General features: G+C 32.7%; 4 protein-coding genes across 5 annotated transcripts; 2 read left to right on the top strand and 2 right to left on the bottom strand.

The window, feature by feature from the left end:
• Window positions 1-4,722: 4,722 nt before the first annotated feature.
• LOC101249522 (acyltransferase Pun1) lies at window positions 4,723-6,018 on the top strand. The gene has a single exon (XM_004233719.2). It carries the CDS (start codon window positions 4,723-4,725, stop codon window positions 6,016-6,018), a length of 1,296 nt encoding a protein of 431 aa, XP_004233767.2.
• Window positions 6,019-7,612: 1,594 nt separating this feature from the next.
• Window positions 7,613-9,974, top strand: LOC101255259 (H/ACA ribonucleoprotein complex subunit 4). The gene has a single exon (XM_004232584.5). The coding sequence runs from the start codon at window positions 7,749-7,751 to the stop codon at window positions 9,510-9,512; it is 1,764 nt and encodes a 587-aa protein (XP_004232632.1). The 5' UTR covers window positions 7,613-7,748; the 3' UTR covers window positions 9,513-9,974.
• LOC101254962 (uncharacterized) lies at window positions 9,025-13,005 on the bottom strand. The gene is made up of 4 exons (XM_004232583.5): window positions 12,919-13,005; window positions 11,702-11,954; window positions 11,339-11,545; window positions 9,025-11,214 (listed from the first exon to the last, which is right to left on the bottom strand). The coding sequence occupies exons 2-4, from the start codon at window positions 11,921-11,923 to the stop codon at window positions 10,912-10,914; spliced, it is 732 nt and encodes a 243-aa protein (XP_004232631.1). The 5' UTR covers window positions 11,924-11,954; window positions 12,919-13,005; the 3' UTR covers window positions 9,025-10,911.
• Window positions 13,006-14,811: 1,806 nt separating this feature from the next.
• Window positions 14,812-18,712, bottom strand: LOC101254444 (uncharacterized). 2 transcript variants are annotated; one of them, XM_026029452.2, is made up of 5 exons: window positions 18,518-18,667; window positions 17,805-17,968; window positions 15,811-16,111; window positions 15,414-15,620; window positions 14,812-15,275 (listed from the first exon to the last, which is right to left on the bottom strand). In XM_026029452.2, the coding sequence occupies exons 2-5, from the start codon at window positions 17,918-17,920 to the stop codon at window positions 14,970-14,972; spliced, it is 930 nt and encodes a 309-aa protein (XP_025885237.1). In that variant the 5' UTR covers window positions 17,921-17,968; window positions 18,518-18,667; the 3' UTR covers window positions 14,812-14,969. The 2 variants fall into 2 exon arrangements, with proteins under 2 accessions (XP_025885237.1, XP_004232630.1); XM_004232582.5 differs by lacking the exon at window positions 17,805-17,968 and having other exon boundaries at window positions 18,518-18,712.
• Window positions 18,713-19,267: the final 555 nt, after the last annotated feature.

The raw sequence follows: 19,267 nt of genomic DNA on the forward strand, positions 1-19,267 counted from the left end.
TGTGAATGATAGCAAAATATAGTTATTTATGGCTGTAAAATATAAATTAATTAACTTTTATTATGTTAACAACTTTTAAGGGTATTTCAGACATTTTGATTTAAAAAGTTATTTATCATCACTTATTTGCCAAACACTTCAACAACTTTTTTTTTAATTTCAGCACTTTTATCCAAACGCATAACTGTTTATTTTAAAAATAAGTTTCAGCACTTTCAAAAGTATTTTTTTAAAGCTGCTTTTATTAAGCCCATCCAAACGGGCCCTTACTTTCCCTCACTGAGAGTATTGTTCATTTTGGTTCTCTTATTTTAAATTAATTAAGTTATCGTGGTATTTTTTATTTTTTAAATTAATTTAATTGTTTAATTTTTAAAATATTTTTAATTGTATTCTTCATTAGTTAGTATTGAAATGAGTTATTAATTAATATTTAATTATTATGTTTAATTTATGTCTTAAATTTTTTTTAAAAAAAATATAAAACACGTTAACAATTTAATTAATTTGAAACGGAGAAAGTAATTTAATTAAGTAGGAACAAATGAAACTATTAATATCACTAACTAGCTACGTTCGTTTTTCCAAGTGTACGTAATTTCTTGGTCCTACACGACTTGTCTCCTTTTGCGTGTATAAACAAATAAAGACTTTTAAAATCTGCATTCTAGTTAAAATTGAATAAGTTAAAAATGTAGTGATCAAATGTAAAGTTTAAAATCAAATCATTTGGGAATATTTTTTAAAAAAGAGGTCTCTTTTTGGAGAAATTAAAAAATTATACCATATATATCCCAATCTAATTTTTTAATTTTATTTTTTAAGGTGAAGTGGTGTAATATTCGCTTTATCAATTATCATATAGCTAGGTTATTATTATTATTACCATCGCTTGTTTCAGTTAATTGATGACTCACCTCCATGTCTTTAAGCAATGTTGTGTGTATGTTCTCTCATACAACATCCAATTTGTTGCTGTTGTTTTTTAAAATAAACAATGGATTGAAATCTGCATGTCCTTTCTCCAAAGATTTCATTTCCACTGTCATTTTGAAACTTATTAAGTATAGTACTAAGAAAATTAGAAATTTAGAGTTTGCAAATGACATTATTTGATGTTTGATGGGAAAACTCTTTTTCATGTTTAATTTTTTTTTCCTTACCCTATCTATACCCCGTATCCGACCCTCCCCATCAAAAATAAATAAATTTAACTTTAAATTTTTTCAAATATATTTTTATTTTTACCCCATACCAGCCCCCACAACCCCACCCCCGTGTGTCACCCCCACTCAAGCCATCCCGTCAATTTTTTTGTAAGGTCGGATCTCAGGATCGGATTTTGGAACGGTCGTCAGGGTCTTGTCCTGATTTGGGTATTGAGTCGGGTCCTAAATCAACTATACGGGTTGCTTTTCGGATCAAAAATTATTTTTCTAAAGAGTATTTTTTCAGTCTCAAGCCAAAAACATAAAGAAGATAGTTTCTACAAAATATTTTTCATTCACTAATCAAACATTTATCAGAATATATTTTTTATTTTCCAACCAAACATAAAAAGATAAGTTAGAAATGCACTTGTTTTCCATGAAAACATTTTCTTCTTATCAAACACACCCTCAATGCATTGAACTTATCCAATTTATCAAAAAAAATCTACAAATATTCTCTATAAGATTTGAATATCATCAATGTCCACTAAAGAAAAACAAATTAAAATTGTTTGAACTAATCAACGAGAGGAAGAACTCTTGGGTTGGTTATATGGGGGTATTTATCTAGACAATATTAATTCATGTTTAATTTATTAAGTAGGAGTATTTTGTTTGTCAAATTTAATCTATTGGTATATCATACTATAAATTATGATTAGGGATTTATTTTGGGCAATTAAATTTTAGCCACAAAATTTAACCTGTTGCGTGTGTTACTAATCCAAGTAAGAATTTTTGGAAAAATGAAAGAGAAGAGAAGCAAGAGGAGCCGAATACGTTTCTCTTAGCACGTTCCTGTCCGAAATTAAGGGTGTATTTGTTACGAAGAAAAATCTTTTTTTTTTTTGGAAAATAAGTAAATTTAATAATTTTTAAATTAAAAATATTTTTGTAAATAAAACTTAACTTTTTTTGAGGGTGGGGTGGGATCGAGTGGGGTAGGGGATCGAGGGTAGGGGAGAAAAATAAAATTTTTAAATTGAAAATATTTTTTAAAAGCAAACTGAATTTTTTGGGGTGGGGATAGGGGCTGATATGGAGGGTCGAGAATCGGGGTTGAAAAAATAAAAATTTAAAGTAGAAAATATTTTTTTAAAACAGACGGAGGGGGGTGGGGGGGTAAAAAAGTTATAAATTGAAATTAGAAACATCTTTTAAAAACAAAACTTTTTATATTTTTTGTTTGGGGGTGGTAGGAGTAAAGGTAGGTTAAAAAAATTGAAGCTAAGCATGTTTTAAAAACAAGCTTTAAAATTTATTTTGTTGGGGAGGAAGTTGTTTAGGAAGGGGGAGGGGCTGGAGGGTGTTAATTTAAAGTTGAAAGAGAGTTTTCAAATGTTTTTTCTTAAGTTTTGAAGGGAAGTTATTTTTTTCAAATTTGAGAAAAATAAGTTTGATTTGGAACATTTAATCCAGCCAAACATGAGGTTAGATAACATTTTCCAAAAAATATTTTTCTTTATACCAAACACACCATAAATTTGAAATAAATCAATAAAATCATGACATAAACAAAGTATTTCATTAATTATATTTTAATTGACTGTTGGTTTAGCATTTTTTATGCACATTAATTAGGAATAATAATAATAAATACAATGTTTAAATTATTAAGTTATTCTGATTTAATATTACTCCTAGTTTGTTTGTTTTTTAGAACTGAGCAATATTGTTTTTTTAAAAAAAATTAAGCCATAGTTGAAAATAATGGACTAGTTTAATTTTGAAATTTTTATAAAGTGATAATGATTTTGGGATATTTTCTTTAAGCTAAATGATGATTAAAATAAAATGGAAAACATACGTTATTGATATGTTTACTTTTATTTATTCGTAATTCTAAAAATTCATCCCCTCCTAAGCTACGCTTCATCGTCCACCTGGGGGATATATGTGTGAGTCAACACAGCAACATCAATATTGAAGATAAAACGTATAGAGTCCTTAAGTTCTTGTGAGTGGATATAAAACTATATTTTAAACTAAATATTTTAATAAAAACATAAAAAATTATAGAGAAAAATCAATCCATATAAAAACAGAACTTTTTAAACTAATTACGCAAGAAAATATAATTTATACGTGAAACTTAATAAACGTGTCCACTTCTAAATCTACAACACAATATGAAATTAAAGAAGGAAGATTTCTCCACAATCAAGAGAAATGTTTTCTTTAAAATTTATGAAAATATTTCTTGGAGATTAAGTACATGACAAGAAATTTCAAGTCTACACATCCTTTGTCCAAGAAAGAGGTGCTTAATTTAATTGTGGAATCGAAGTCGAAAACTTAAAGACGATAACAAAAATATGGAATAATCTCCAAAAAAACGCATTATTTTTCGTTTACTTTTTATCACTTAAAATGTATTGGACATCAAGTAAGAAAAATAAAAAATCGAATAGCAACACGGAATTAAATTGTAGTATAAATATACTATAAGTAGAAAAAAAATATTATTGCTATAAATGATGGTAAATATGTTTTTTGATATTACATATTTATTTAAGTTTTGAAGCCCAACTAATCTGAATTTGAATTGAAAAAGATTAAAATTAATGGTAGAAATTTTGGTTTTAATACTTATTACATTTGTTTCATTTGATGTATCTTATACTAAAGTTTTGGCTTTTATACTACCTTTTTTTTTTGGTTATGAATAAAATCTGAAATTAGAATCTTATTCTTATCCTTTCAAATAATTATTTTTTAAAATAAGGGGAGGACTAAAAGAAAGTAATTATAATCAATGAACCAATTTGATTAGCTCAGTAGTTACATAATCTTAGCTTATAACAAATTCAGTGTAAAAACTCAATAAATTAATGGAGTTTATCTTGAAACATCCAATTAGGCATTAGATCCTTCGGAGCCACAGAGAAATAGTCATTCTTTCAGCTTATGAAACTCCGTTCTCTTCACAAGAATTATAAAAAATCAAAATGAATACTAAACCAACTTCTTAGCTTAGTTATTATTTTACCGAGGGTTGCGATAGGATAATTAGGAATCTCTCCACCTTTAATTAGATGTTTTGAGTTTGAAATTCGATAATATAGAACCTCTTGGTAAGGTAGAATTTTAACCTCCTCATTCGGCTCATCTAATATAAATTTAAATTAATCGAGCCAATTTCTAATTTCAAATATTTAAAGTGCTATCAAAGCGTGTGATAGGATGATTAAGATTCTTCTACCTTCAATTAGATGTTTCGAATTTGAAACCTAAGAATATAAAACTTGTTCATAATTCAGCATTTATCATCTTTAGTAAATCTATCTGATGCAAATCTGAATTAATAGAGTCAGTAGGTTTATAATAAACGTAGTTGTCCTTGTTGGAGCAAGATTCTTTACTTGTTTTTTATGAATAATAAAAACAAAGTGCACTAGCAAGGATTGAGTGTATGCAAGTATGAATACTAAAATAGTTTCTTCTATATATACATGTTATATTGAAGTTGGCAATACATAAAAAGACCTTGTTTCATATTAAGAAAATAATCATGGCTATAGCTCCATCACAACTTGTTTCACCAGTTACTGAAAAAATCATTGTCAAGCCATCTTTACCCACCCCTTCTCCGCTTAAATACCACAAGCTTTCGTTTATCGATCAATCGTTGAGTCACTTGTACATTCCTCTAGTTTTTTTCTACTCTAAGCAACAACAAGAGTTTGATCAATTAGTAGCTAACAAACTACAAAATTCATTAGCAACAACTTTATCAGCTTACTATCCCTATGCTGGAAGAATGAGAGATAGTGCCACGATCGAATGCAATGACAGGGGAATCGAGTTTTTAAATGTTCGAATAAGTTGTCCCATGTCCGAAATGCTGAACAACCCTCATGACTATGCAGAAGGAAACATATTTACGAAAGATTTACCTTGGAAGAATTCGTTCGATGGAAGCCTACTCGTGGCTCAATTAAGTCATTTCGATTGTGGAGGAATAGCAATCAGTACATGTCTGTCACATAAAGTTGGTGATGGTGGCTCTGTTGCAAGTTTTATCTATGATTGGGCTAAAATAACTCGAAATCCAAACCAAATCGCTCGTCCCAAATTTATTAGCGACACATTTTTTCCAACCCCAAATGGACCTTTAATTGCACCATTGATTGATTCCAAATTGGATAAATGTGTGCACAAAAAATTCCATTTCTCTGCCTCGAAGTTACAGGGCCTTAGGGCAAAAATAGCAGCTGAAGCAGGGATCAAAAATCCAACACGAGCAGAAGTTGTGAGTGCACTTCTGTTCATATCAGCTACAAAGGCTGCATCGAAAATCAACAACACTTCATTCAGGCCATCTAAATTGATTAATTATGTCGATATACGCCCAATGACAACACCCCCTTTATCGCGAAATGTTATAGGGAATCTCCTCACCGTGACTTCCACAACAGCAAGTCACGATGAGGAGATGGAATTGCCAAGATTGGTTCGCGAATTCAGGAAGGAATTTGAGCAAGTTTACAAGAAAGACCCTGTTCAGCACAATTCATTGGTGTTGAAGTTACTTGAAATAATGGAATCACCATACGCGATTGACGAATTTGACACTTATTATTGCAGCAACATGTGCAAGTTTTCGGGTTATAGCATAGATTTTGGATGGGGTAAACCTGAAAGAGTGTGTGCACCAATGGGTCCATTCAAGAATTTCTTCATATTGAGTGCTGATCAAAATATGGATGGTGTTGAAGCTATGGTGACTCTGGAAGAACAACATATGTTGGCATTTGAATGTGATGAAGAGCTCTTGGAATTTGCTTCTCCAATTTCAAGTTTCTAAAGGAAAAAGTTATTCAAATTTCCCCTCAGCGGAAGCTTTAGTCTGGATGCCTACATTTAAAACCGCTTGTAATTCTCCATTTACTCTTTTATGTTTTTTTCCCCCATTTCTCTAATTATTGCAATAATGGAATTCAAATATTATGTGTGTAATGATGCTTTGTTTTCACCAACCAGAAAGCCACTAGTACATAAGTGTAATTTGTTAGCTCTTTAATCATCCATATAACACTAATTTTGAAACAAAACAAAAATGATAAAATCTCATTACTAGGAAATTAGAATACATATTTGACCCCCCTCTCACTCTCTCTCTATATTCGTTATTGCTCACTTCATTATTGATTAATTGGACACGGCATTATTCCTTAATCGTTATTACAAATTTTGCTTGCGTCTACGTTAAGAAATGATATTGATTCTCTGCAATCTTCGAATTTTGAGTTTGCCTCACGATATTCTTGTAAGCTTTAGTTTTAAGGGAATATAATAAAGGAAAAATTATTTAATTACACAAAAAATCCGAGCATATTTACTAATTCTTCCTAGAGTTTGAAATAATTATACACGTCCTTTCATGAATTAATAATTTCATACGATATTTCAAGTCAGATATACTTGGATACATGTATTTTTGCCACAAAAAAATCTTTGAAATACAAATACACAAGGAAAAAAGGCGAATAAAAAAGGGAACGAGGCGAGCGAGAGAATTTGTATATGCTAGATCATGAGTGTGCAAGCACACTAGATACTCAGGAAGAAAAATGAGTGAGAGTGGGAAAGAAGCGAGCGAGAGTTTGTGTAGCACAAATACATACACTTCACACTAGATACCTAGGGAGAGAGGCGAGCGAGTAAGCGAGATAGAGAGAGAGAGGTGATTGATAGAGTCAGATACATGCAAATTCATTTAGATATAATATAAATAAAATATATTATACTTAATTTGGACCTTATGTATTGGAGAAACAGGTATTTAAACATATACCAAATACAATATCTGGGACTATAATCGATATAAATGATCATTTTGAAGACGCACGGAAAGACACGTAATTAGGTAGTTTGTTTTGTTTGCCCAATAATAAAACAAGGGGACTTTTTGCAGATATCACTATAATAAACTTAATAGTGCCCATAATTATAGTTTGAATATTTATGGGTTGTTGCTACAGTTTATGTTGTATCGTTTGCATAATTTGGATGTTTATATAATTCGTGGGTATATGTGTATAATTCAGTTGTTTTTCTGTAAACTTGAAAAGACAAATTTCTACAATTACAAACATCAAAAGTCTAAACTGTTATACAAATTATATTATAAATTATAGAAAAATTATATTATACAAATTCTGAATTATACAAACGTGTGAATTACACAAACTAAAAAATTAAGCCATGTAATTATAGCAAAAAGTAGGTCACAAATTATAACTAAGATAAATTATAGCTATGTTAACTAATTAACTTTGCTTATACGTGTAATTTTCCAATAAATGAAGGAAACTTTGTTTGGGCTTTGCAAATTTTGGAACAGAACCAATTGTTTGAGGCCGATAAATGTATATGTGGCCCATTAGGTACACCATTCTCTCTTCACCACCAATCAGTCAATATCCAAAAACCCTAAACCCTGCTCCCTATATAACATTCTCATTTGTTTTCTATTAAAACCCTAGAAAATCCAGCCTTAAACCCTACCTGAAACTTAACCCACCGAAAGCCGCCATGACTGACGTTGAGCTCTCTCGCTCAGAGAAGAAGAAAAAGAAATCAAAGTCTGGCAAAAATGATGACGAAACACAAACACTATCCACCCCAATTGATGGTGATTTTCTCATCAAACCTCAAAGCTACACACCCACCATTGACACTTCAGAATGGCCGATTCTATTGAAAAACTACGATCGTCTCAATGTCAGAACGGGTCACTACACTCCTCTCCCATCTGGGTTTTCTCCATTGAAGCGTCCGCTTGCTGAGTATATAAGGTATGGTATTCTTAATCTTGATAAACCTGCTAACCCATCTTCACATGAAGTTGTAGCTTGGATTAAGAGGATTCTTCGGGTCGAGAAAACGGGTCATAGTGGTACTTTGGATCCTAAAGTTACTGGGAATTTGATTGTTTGTATTGATAGAGCGACCCGTTTGGTTAAATCCCAACAGGGTGCGGGTAAAGAGTATGTGTGTGTTGCTAGGTTGCATTCTGATGTACCTGATGTTGCTAAGGTTGCTAGGGCACTTGAAGCTCTTACTGGGGCTGTTTTTCAAAGACCCCCTTTGATTTCTGCTGTGAAAAGGCAGCTTAGGATTAGGACTATTTATGAAAGTAAGTTGCTTGAGTATGATGCTGAAAGGCATTTGGTTGTTTTTTGGATATCCTGTGAGGCGGGTACTTATGTTAGGACATTGTGTGTTCATCTTGGGTTGCTTTTGGGTGTGGGTGGACATATGCAGGAGCTTAGGAGAGTGAGGTCTGGGATTTTGGGTGAGAAGAATAATATGGTGACAATGCATGATGTGATGGATGCACAATGGATGTACGATAACTATAGGGATGAGACTTACTTGAGGAGGGTCATTATGCCGTTGGAGGTAGTTTTGACTAGTTATAAGAGGTTGGTGGTTAAGGATTCGGCAGTTAATGCTATTTGCTATGGTGCAAAGTTGATGATTCCTGGGCTTTTAAGATTTGAGAATGATATTGAGGTTGGAGAGGAGGTTGTGCTGATGACTACTAAGGGGGAGGCCATCGCGTTGGGGATAGCAGAGATGACCACAGCTGTTATGGGAACTTGTGATCATGGTGTGGTTGCAAAGATTAAGAGAGTGGTGATGGATAGGGATACTTATCCTAGGAAATGGGGCTTAGGACCAAGGGCTTCAATGAAGAAGAAGTTGGTTGCTGAGGGTAAGTTGGATAAACATGGTAAGCCAAATGATAAAACTCCAGCTGAGTGGACGAGAAATGTTGTTTTATCTACCAAAGAGGATACTCTAGTTGCTGGTCTTGCTGCTGCTACTGTGAAATCTGATCCTGATGCAGTGGCTGCTGATGGTGCTGCAGTTGAGGTTGAGAAGAAAAAGAAGAAACACAAGGAAGATGATGAGGACGCTAACAAGAGAAAATTGGATGATTTAGATGTATCCCCTGCACCCAGTGCTTTAAAGAAACCAAAGGTAGAGGTAGTCGAGGAAGCATTGGATAAGTCTGAACTGAAAAAAGAAAAGAAGAAGAAAAAGAAGAAAGAAGCTGATGAAGCTGCATCCCCTGATGTGGAGTCTGTGAAAAAGGAAAAGAAAAAGAAGGACAAAGAGAATAACGATGTTGCATCCTCAGATGAGGAGAAGTCCGAGAAGAAGAAAAAGAAAAAGAAGAAAGATAAAGAATCAGAGAATGGTGATGTTGGAAGTGACGATGAAGGAAGTAAAAGCAAGAAGAAGGATAAGAAGAAAAAGAAGAATAAAGATGATGCTCAAGAGGAGTAGAGGTGAAGGTTTTTACCCCAATTGAGTGTGCTCCTATGTATGTTAAAATGCACGTCATGTAGTTCAAAATTTTGCCGTTTATTCACTTGTTTTTGGGCAGGAGTTTGTTGCAGCTGAAGTTCCTGGTCATAGACGTGCTTATTAGTTAATTAGTTTTACCTTTTTTATTTGTCAAGACTTGAGTATTTCAATCCATAAGGCTGTTTTCTATCTAAATTTTGAGATGTTTTCTGTTTTTGTACTTCATTGCCTGTAGATGTCTGTAGCTGAAATACAACTAATCAGCTGCATAACAACTGCCTTTGTTTGAAGCTGTATGGTGTGTATAGTTAGTTCTAGGGCAGGAAGTTTGCAAGGCAGTAGAAAGATTTTGGCCACTGTTTAGCACCTTCTATCTTAGAAGGGCTGCTCAAGTGTTGAACTATTTTTCTTCATTGAATCAATATACTTGGAATTTCAAAATGTGTTTGTTTTGCTTAAATACTCAAATAGTTTTGAACCCAGATTTGAATAGGTTTATATCATATATGCAACAGAATTAAGTAGCTCTTTGATAAGTCAAAAATGAGGTATATTGATATATGTTGTCATAAAATTTAGCAGCTCATATTCTGAAAACAGAGAGCGTAGTTAGACTCATCACTCTTTCACCTTTTACACTTTAGCTTTCTCAATCAACTACTCCACTACCTTACTAAAAGTGCTCGTGTTAAATAGATATTCTTATTCAAAGAAATGAATATTAGATTTAACTCAACGTAAAGCCAACTATTTGTCAATATAAGAAGACAGTGACAAGGGGATGTGATTGTTGACGATGAGTTTAGGTGCTAATTCAAACTTCACCTGATGAGTTTAGGTGCTAATTCAAACTTCACCTAAATAGTGCTGTGAGCTTTGCAGCGTTAGCCTTTTAACAAATTTAACTGGGGGGGCATGACAAATCAAGACTGGGGCTTTTATTAGCCACCTATGTAGTAGCGAAAAAGCACTTAGACTTTTAATAGCCATAGTGGATTCATCAATGTGATGACATAAACAAAGGGAGGCATATGCAGCGGCAACAAGGCAATTTACCTCACTTCTTGGAGTTTCAATTGAATCCACAACAAAGCTAGTGCCACTATGCTTTCGTGGAAACAACGAGATCATTTCAATATAAAACTGCAAAAGGAAGGTGCACGACATAAGATTGCTTCTAATTGTGCATGTGGTTTATGTAGCAAATTCTCAATCAACAAGTAGTTACACTATATACTATGTGGGCATAATGATGCTTGCCACAGAGAGAGAAAAAAAAAGACAGCATGTGGCATATTGAACCAAATGCTTCCTCATCACATTCATAGAACTCATAGCTCATTTTTAACCATTCTACCTTGTAATACTAATCTACCAGTCATAGGCAAGAAACTAATTTTTCAGAGGTAAGCCAGTCTTTGGTAGCGGTCAAATCCGGCAGCACAATGGCACCAGATTTCCTCCCATTGACAGCATCAGCAGTCTTGAATCTGTCCAACAACAAAGCATGCATCCCAACACCTCTCGCAGCTAAGTAGTCTTTCCTCAAGCTATCTCCAATGTGAAGTGCTTCTTCTGGTGCTACATTTCCTGCTTTCTTCAAAGCAATCTCAAATATCCTCGGATCTGGTTTCTCAACACCATCAAGACCAGAGAATACGCCGAAATCCCACTCAGATCCCTGATTTTGGTCACACACACAAAAGGGTTCGCAACTACTTCATTGTTTTTCAGTATTTATGGAAAAAAAGATTAAGATCAGCCAAAAATTGTTAGAAGAAGAATGAGAACCATTGTGTATCTACCTGATTTAAGCGTAATGCAGGAAGAATTATATCACGATATCGATACTCAGCATTGCTGACCAACCCAACCGTAACATCCCCCTTGCGGAGCCATCTGAGGAACGGTATAGCATCTGGAAATATTCTATAAGGTGCAGCAGAACCAAAAGTAGCATATATGCGACTATATATATTCTGAAATGTCTCATCATCATATTCATAACCTGCCTGTCAAAACAAAAGGATACTCAATATTAGTAGAAACATAAAATAATTACAGTTCAGATCTCAAATCGTAATTCTACAGTCATATGGAAAAGTTCTGAGATTATCTATGAAAATACTGACAACCAAATATCCCAAGATAATGCCATGCACAAACACCTTAACAAAGGAATCCCTGACACAAATCTTCCACCACACATAGTTAGGAATATTATCAGCAAATCCAAAACATGGATGCTTCTTTGCCAATTCTGCATATGCTACTTTAAAACCAGCTTGGACTGCCAAGCAATAAGAGTCGCCCAGATCTCCTTTGTAAGCAATAAGTGTACCGGTAATATCAAGTGTGATGCAGCGTAACCTCTTTACAATATACAACATTGTAAATGATGTGTGTTACTATTTCACAGTCCTGCGTTGCAATTTTCAACAATTATGTCATACATATCATTAATTCATAATATAAAACATAACCTTTTCGAAAGCAATCCTACTAGGACACAAGTTGACAAAGGAATCCACAGAAGGGGGTTTCATTATCCCAAATAAACATCATTCTCTTGAATAAATTTCATGCAAGTAGAACTTGGACAAACTTCTACATGCCATAGATCATTTTACATATAAAATTTAGACGACTACTGAACTGCTTTAACACTATTCACCAATTCTTTAATCCCAAACTACTTAGGATCAGATAAGTGAGACCCCCTTGGATGGGAATTTCACATCATATGATGGATAACACCATCAGTTCAGCACAAGATCTACAAGATCTTTCTTGTCAAAAAATAAACTCGTCAACCATTTGACTATTTGATAAATCACATGCAACACCAGTTCAATTCAAGGTTCAGAAATATCACAAGTAAATTTAGACTAAAAATAATAAGGAGATCATCTTAATATTGCCTCTTCCTTTTCTATAAGTGGGGTTCATCCAAAAATACTAAAAGAGCAGCTACGGCATTAGAACAGGACAATCTTCAGAACAAGAAAACAATCAGCAGGAAACGAAAATCAAAATTAACTCACGAAGAAAGCCTAATATTTCTTTTTCAATGTTCAAGATACACACATGCACAAAATAATAATGACATCATCTTCGTATTGCCTCTTCCTGTAAATGGGGTTCATTCATAATGGGTAACAACATGAAAAAAGTAAAAAGCTGCTACTGCATTAGAAGAAAAACTTCAAAACAAAATCTAACAATTACCCAGATTAACATTTTATTTTTCAAGTTCAAGAGCACATCTCTGAATCCAACAATGGCTTCATTTGCGTGAACCTAGAAGTTGTTGTTCATATATTACACAAAAAAAATAATCAAACTTTACGAAATAAATGAGTAAAATGATGGATTTGAAGCATACCCAGACATTGAAATGGATGATAACGAGAATCACTGCAATGAAATTGTTATCTTCTCCAAATAAAATCAGTTTCGAAGCAGTTTTTGTATATTTAATCTCAATGTATTTTCTCCATCTGTGTCCGTTTTATAGTTTTTTAACCAAAAAAAATTGCACGGAAGTCCTTTAGGTTTGTTCTTTTTACATTTTGGATCTTGTATCAGAGTTGTTGGTCAAAATCATGCTTAAACTATAATCCTAAATTTAAACTACATTCTTAAAATATCAATCTTAGCAAAAAAACATTCTTCAAGTATTCAAAAGTGAAAAAAATCAAGTCAATCTCTTCGTAATTATTATTTTTAGATATCCAAAAATACTATCGTGAACTTTTCCAATAATTGATTTAGCATTATGTAAAAAAAATTAGTCTGATAGTTTTTTTTCATGTATTTTATATTGAAAATATTGTTAGTTGAAATATGTTTCTTCTTGAATATACTAGAAGCGACGTTTGTTGGAACTTCTGCTTCTAATAACGTAAAATTAACTCAAATGCGAGAGATGATCATTATTTTGATCACTTCAATATCAGATTTATCAAAAAAAAAATTGATCTAAATACAATTTGACTTTGAAAAAAGTAAAAATAATTAAGTTTCACCTTTTTTCTATTAATAAATGAGAAAAAGAGCAAATTATGCATCATCACTCCTACCCAAAAAACAAATTCATTCACTAAGTAATGATGTCTAAGATTTCTAATATTTATTTCAGAACTTTTTTTAGCATACAATGAAATTATGCAGGAAAATTTTTGTTGATAGTCACGTGTATGACTAATGATCGTAGGATGTTTTTTGCCAAAAAATATATTTTAAAGATGTAGTTTAATTTTGAAGTACAATTTAAGGATGCTTTTGGCCAAAAAAATATTTATTCGTAGCAAATTAGTTAATTATAACTTATAGCTATATTAAAAGCTAGTGGAACATTAGTTTTTTTTTTAGGAAAAATTACTTGTATACGCAGTTTTTACTTTTATTATTTTCCATTTTTCCCTAGCTTTTTGAAATATTACGTAAATTTCTTATTTCTTCCAATTCTTAAAACTTTCAGATACATAAGACCCTTCAATCAAAACCATGTTTATCACTCCTCTTTTCTCTCTCTAAATTCACTTCACATTCTTAGTAGTTATGATTTTTTATTCTTTTAATCAAGTCCGCTATGGACAAGTGACTTTATAATTTATAAATACTCTTACCATGTATACGATCGGACTAAGAAATATGGGTTAACTAAACATGGATAACTCACTACTAAATTAAATAATTATATTTATATCATTTGACATATAGAGTCTCTTACTTAGAGTTGGTTTCATACTTCTTGTTCTGATTGTCTCAAATTCTCAGTTATTCTATAATGTAATAGTGCTTCCATTTAAGCAAGATGTCTGTCAACTTAGATGAATGATTTATTTGGTTTGTCACCTTATTTTAAAGTAAATTTTAATAATTATTTTTTTGGTGTCAAATCTTAACAATTTAACCGATAACTGATAAGTCAATATCTTAATGTTTAGCATGTCAACAAATCAATAACTGCCTTTGTTTGAAGCTATCTGGTGTGCAAGTTATATCTATAGTTCTAGGGCAGAAAGTTTGCAAGGTGGCAGAAAGATTTTAGTCTCTGTTTAGAAGGGCTCTTAAACTACTGTACAATGAATCGATATACTTTGAATTTCAAATGTGTTTGTTTGGCTTAAATACTCAATAGTTTTGGACCCAGATTTGAATATGTTGACAAGGGAAACAGATATATAGGTGATAATAAATATGTGCAATAGAATAAAGTTAGCTCTTTGATAGTCATATATGCAACTTTTGGTGTAATTGAAATCATGATGAGTATAGTTATTTCTTCTTGTCATTCTAATATTATGCAGATACAACAGCATCTGGCATATCGAACTAAATGTTTCTTCATCACATTCATAAAACTCATAACCATTCTTGTAATACAAATCTACCTACCATTATAGGCAAGAAAATAATCAAACGGGACTTTTACAGGTCAATGCATTTCGAATTTTCAGAGGTAAGCCATTCTTTGGTAGCGATCAGGTCAGGCAGCACAGTGACACCAGATTTCCTCCAATCGACAGCATCAGCAGTCTTGAACCTGTCCAACAACAAAGCATGCATCCCAACACTTCTAGCAGGTAAGTAGTCTTTCCTCAAGCTATCTCCAATGTGAAGTACTTCTTCTGGAGCTACATTTCCTGCTTTCTTCAAGGCAATCTCATATATCCTTGGATCTGGTTTTTCAACCCCTTCAAGACCGGAAAATACGCCGAAATCCCACTCAGATCCCTGATTTTGGTCACACACAAAAAGGTGTTCAACTACTTCATGGTTTTTCAGTGTGTTTGGAAAAAGATTAAATCAGCCAAAAGATGTAATAAGAAGATACAACACAAAAAAATGAAATGACAACCATTGTGTATCTACCTGATTCAAGCCTAATGCAGGAAGAATCACATCCTGATATCGATACTCAGCATTGCTGACCAACCCAACTGTAACGCCCCTCTCGCGGAGCCATCTGAGGAACGGTATAGCATCAGGAAATATGTTGTAAGGTGCAGAAGAACCAAAAGTTGCATATATGCGTCTAAATATCTTCTCAAATGTCTCATCATCATATTCATAACCTGCCTGTCAAAAGAAAGGATACTTGATATCAGTAGAAACATAAAATAATTGCAGTTCAGATCTCAAATCATAATTCAACAGTCATACTAAAACGTTTTGCCGCTGTTCTGTAATAAATTGAACAAATGACTTCTGAGATTATATATAAAAATACTAACAACCAAATATCCCAAGATAATGCCATGCACAATACCTGAACAAAGGAATTCCTGACACAAGTCTTCCACCAAACAATGTTAGGAATCTTTTCAGCAAATCCAAAACATGAATGCTTCTTTGCCATTTCTGTATATGCTAGTTTAAAACCTTCATGAACCCGCTTATAGTCAGGACATTGCTGCCCAGCAGCTTTGGCAGCCATGCAATAATAGTCACCCAACTCTCCTTTGTAAGCAATCAGTGTACCGGTAACATCAAGTGTGATGCAGCGTAACTTCGTTAAAATTGACATTGTAAATGACTGTACAGAAAACTCTACCCTGTGTGTTACAGTCCTGCATTGCAATTTTCACCAATCATGTCATACACATCCTTAATTCTGACACTTATAAACTATGGTATTCCCAAATAAATGTTTAATTCCATAATATAACATGTACATTTTCGGAAGCAATCTTATTAGGACACAAGTTGACAAAGGAATCCACAGAATGGGATTCATTATCCCAAATAAAAATCAATAGACACCAGTTCTCTCCAGAATGAATTTCATGCAAGTAGACCCTTCTGCTATTAAGATGTTCTTATGTTTAACTTGCTCAGAATTGTAATTGGAAGGGATGTAATTCTAATATTCTCTAACCATATACTAGTTCCAAATTGTGGCATCTAGCAAGAGTGAAGAGCTCTTATGAGAGAAAAATTCACCGTGAAATTGAGATCGCTCCTCTAATATCAAAGTATAAGACCATGTCCAGTACTAATTATGAAACAGAAACTCCTCAACACACAAAAGAAAAGAGCCGTGTAACTTGATCCGAGAACAAGATAACTGATATCAGTTGCTTATATTAAGTACTACACAAACTTCACAACTTCCAATGAAATGATACAATACCTTTGCGTAAATCAAAGGAGGTGGGTTCTAGTCCACACAAATTGATATGAAAAAACCTTGTAGGAACTGGGGCCTAAAGCTCCAGCAAAGTAACCCTAACAAATGTTTGAAGGAAGATTTCTTATAGGTGTTTAGAAATTAGAATGACACTGGAAGCCACATCCATCCATCCTGCCCTTTTTGTTTGGTGGCTAAGCTATCATCTTAATTCTGAATGTATGATGGACATTTCCTGTAACCTTATCATAACAATCACCTCTAAGAGAACCAAGGGGCCAATGGCAATATTTTAAGACATCAAAGAAGATGGCCGAGAAATCTACCATAAAATAGACATTTTCTCCATGCTAAACTTCATACTTCAAATAAATCTATGTTACGCAAACTTTCAATTGCCTTGACATACCTAGATTGAAAAATTGGTGTCAGTCCATTTAGATCCTTCAAGATACACTTAAAATTTGCTAATTGGAATGGCTAAATGGATACTTAGTGACACATGAACCAAATATATCCAACCTAAATCCAGGTAACATAGGACTGAAAATTCTCATATATACACACACAAGAATATCTTCTAAAAGGGAAGGAAAAACGAAACAATCTAGGATGTTTGTAACCTTGATTCAAGTTCATGAGTACACACAGACATGGTATGAGCAGAAGGAACCAATAGACCAGCTGTAGGTCGATCCATGATCCAAATTTTAACCTTATGCACAGAATTAGTGAACCTGAAAACTACTCTATAACCCTAGTTCTCGTCTAAAATTATGCATTCCTCAGGAAATATGAATAGATAATATTCTGACCTGAAAATCCAACAGTCAATCTAATAGAAGTTGCAAAATCACGGAAGGATTAAGTACCATAATGGATTAACCCATGTTCTGCCACTTCTTGGTTTTTCCTAAACACCAAGGGGCAAAATCTGATGCCTTACACAACTGATCATGTGGACAATTATTTCATAGATATTTGTTTAAAATAACAAACATATCAGCTACGAAAGTGATTTTAGAAGATATAAAACACCAAACATCTCTATTGATGAGCCACTAAACATCCACTCATCATCAAAACCTATTCAAAGACAGATATATCCAAAACGTTTGCACTTAGTCATAAACCTGCAAAGCTTCAGGCTTATAATCCTGAACCTCAGGAACCTGACCAAACATCTCCATATACCATAGATCAATTTACACATGAAATTTAGATAACTACTGAACTGCATTAACCCCATTCACCAATTCTTCAATCTCAACCACCAACGATCACATAAATGAAGTCCCTGGGAATGTCACCATCAGCTCAGCACAAGAGACAACTAAATCTTTCTTGTCAAAACAAACTCGTCAACTATTTGAATAATGACTTTAATAAATCACACGCAACAGACTAAATCCTAATCCACACAATTCAAAGTTCAGAATTATCACAAGTCAATTTAGACAAAAATGAATAAATAAATAATAAGATCATCTTAATATTGCATCTTCCTTTTCTGCAGGTGGAGTTTATCCAAAATGTGTTAATACAAAAAAAAAAAAAAAGTAAACGAACTGCTAGGGCATTAGAAAAAGACAATCTTTAGAACAAGAAAACCATCAGCAGCAAATGAAAATCAATCAATCAATCTACCTCACCAAATTAACTTGCGAAAAAGCTTAACATTTCATGGCCAGGTTCATGAACACATACATGCACAAAAATCACAAAGAAATTCAGGTTTCTGAATCCAAATATGACTTCATTTTTGTGAATCCAAAAGCTCATCTTTAACACAAAAAGATCAAATTTTTACACAAGAAATAGGATAGAAGATGGATTTGAAGCCTACCCAGAAGCTGAAATGGATGAAAAAGAGAATGGGCTTCAATAAAATTGCTATCTTTTCAAATAAAGCTAGATTCTTGAAGCAGTTTATGTGTATATTCAATTCATTTTGAAGCCTATTTTAGCTCAGATACAATTAAATGTATTTTCTGCTAAGTCTCACTTTTCCCCTTTTATAATTATCTTGAAACGCATATTTGCATCAAAGTCCTTTAAGTTAGTTTTTTTAACCTTTTGTACTTCTAAGTTCTGTCACAAAAGTTGACTCTATTTTGTGTGTAGTATTAAATTTTTTTCTATTTCTTACTCTGAGTTTATGTTTATATAGTAGCTCGATTAAATTTGGTTTTAAGTTAAAAAATCTCATATTAAAAATAAAGTGTTTTTTAATATTGACAATTACGATTTTATTATTTAATTAGAATATTAAATTGAACATCCTCCCAAGTCCCAATAATTTATTTTAAATGAATTATGTCTAAATTAACAAAAAAAATGCGATTTAACTAATAATAATCAATAATTTAAAAGAAAAAAACTTCCTAACAAAAAAGTTGATTATTGAAATCCTTTATGATAATTTAAAAAATTGAGATCAACATTTAATTAATAATGATGCTTTTCTTCTTTCATGGAATGTCATTAATAAAATATTACTTTTCAACTTTAGTTACACAAATAACTCATGTGTAATGGAAAAATATAATAAGCATTTCACATGATTTTATATTTGTGGAATAACTATCTCATAGAA

This window comes from Solanum lycopersicum, chromosome 2, assembly GCF_036512215.1.
Source record: "Solanum lycopersicum chromosome 2, SLM_r2.1".
Taxonomy (NCBI): Eukaryota; Viridiplantae; Streptophyta; class Magnoliopsida; order Solanales; family Solanaceae; genus Solanum; species Solanum lycopersicum.

What these genes read in the sequence shown, in the direction of transcription:
- LOC101249522 (XM_004233719.2), top strand. Translation starts at nt 4,723, where the DNA reads ATGGCTATAGCTCCATCACAACTTGTTTCACCAGTTACTGAAAAAATC.
- LOC101254962 (XM_004232583.5), bottom strand. Translation starts at nt 11,923, where the DNA reads ATGTTGTATATTGTAAAGAGGTTACGCTGCATCACACTTGATATTACC. An exon ending in TCAGGGATTCCTTTGTTAAG is followed by an intron (nt 11,546 to 11,701) that starts GTGTTTGTGCAT and finishes TTGTTTTGACAG; the next exon opens with GCAGGTTATGAATATGATGA. An exon ending in CTGCATTACGCTTAAATCAG is followed by an intron (nt 11,215 to 11,338) that starts GTAGATACACAA and finishes GACCAAAATCAG; the next exon opens with GGATCTGAGTGGGATTTCGG.
- LOC101254444 (XM_026029452.2), bottom strand. Translation starts at nt 17,920, where the DNA reads ATGGGGTTAATGCAGTTCAGTAGTTATCTAAATTTCATGTGTAAATTG. An exon ending in ATAAGCCTGAAGCTTTGCAG is followed by an intron (nt 16,112 to 17,804) that starts GTTTATGACTAA and finishes ATTGCAATGCAG; the next exon opens with GACTGTAACACACAGGGTAG. An exon ending in CTGCATTAGGCTTGAATCAG is followed by an intron (nt 15,276 to 15,413) that starts GTAGATACACAA and finishes GACCAAAATCAG; the next exon opens with GGATCTGAGTGGGATTTCGG.
- LOC101255259 (XM_004232584.5), top strand. Translation starts at nt 7,749, where the DNA reads ATGACTGACGTTGAGCTCTCTCGCTCAGAGAAGAAGAAAAAGAAATCA.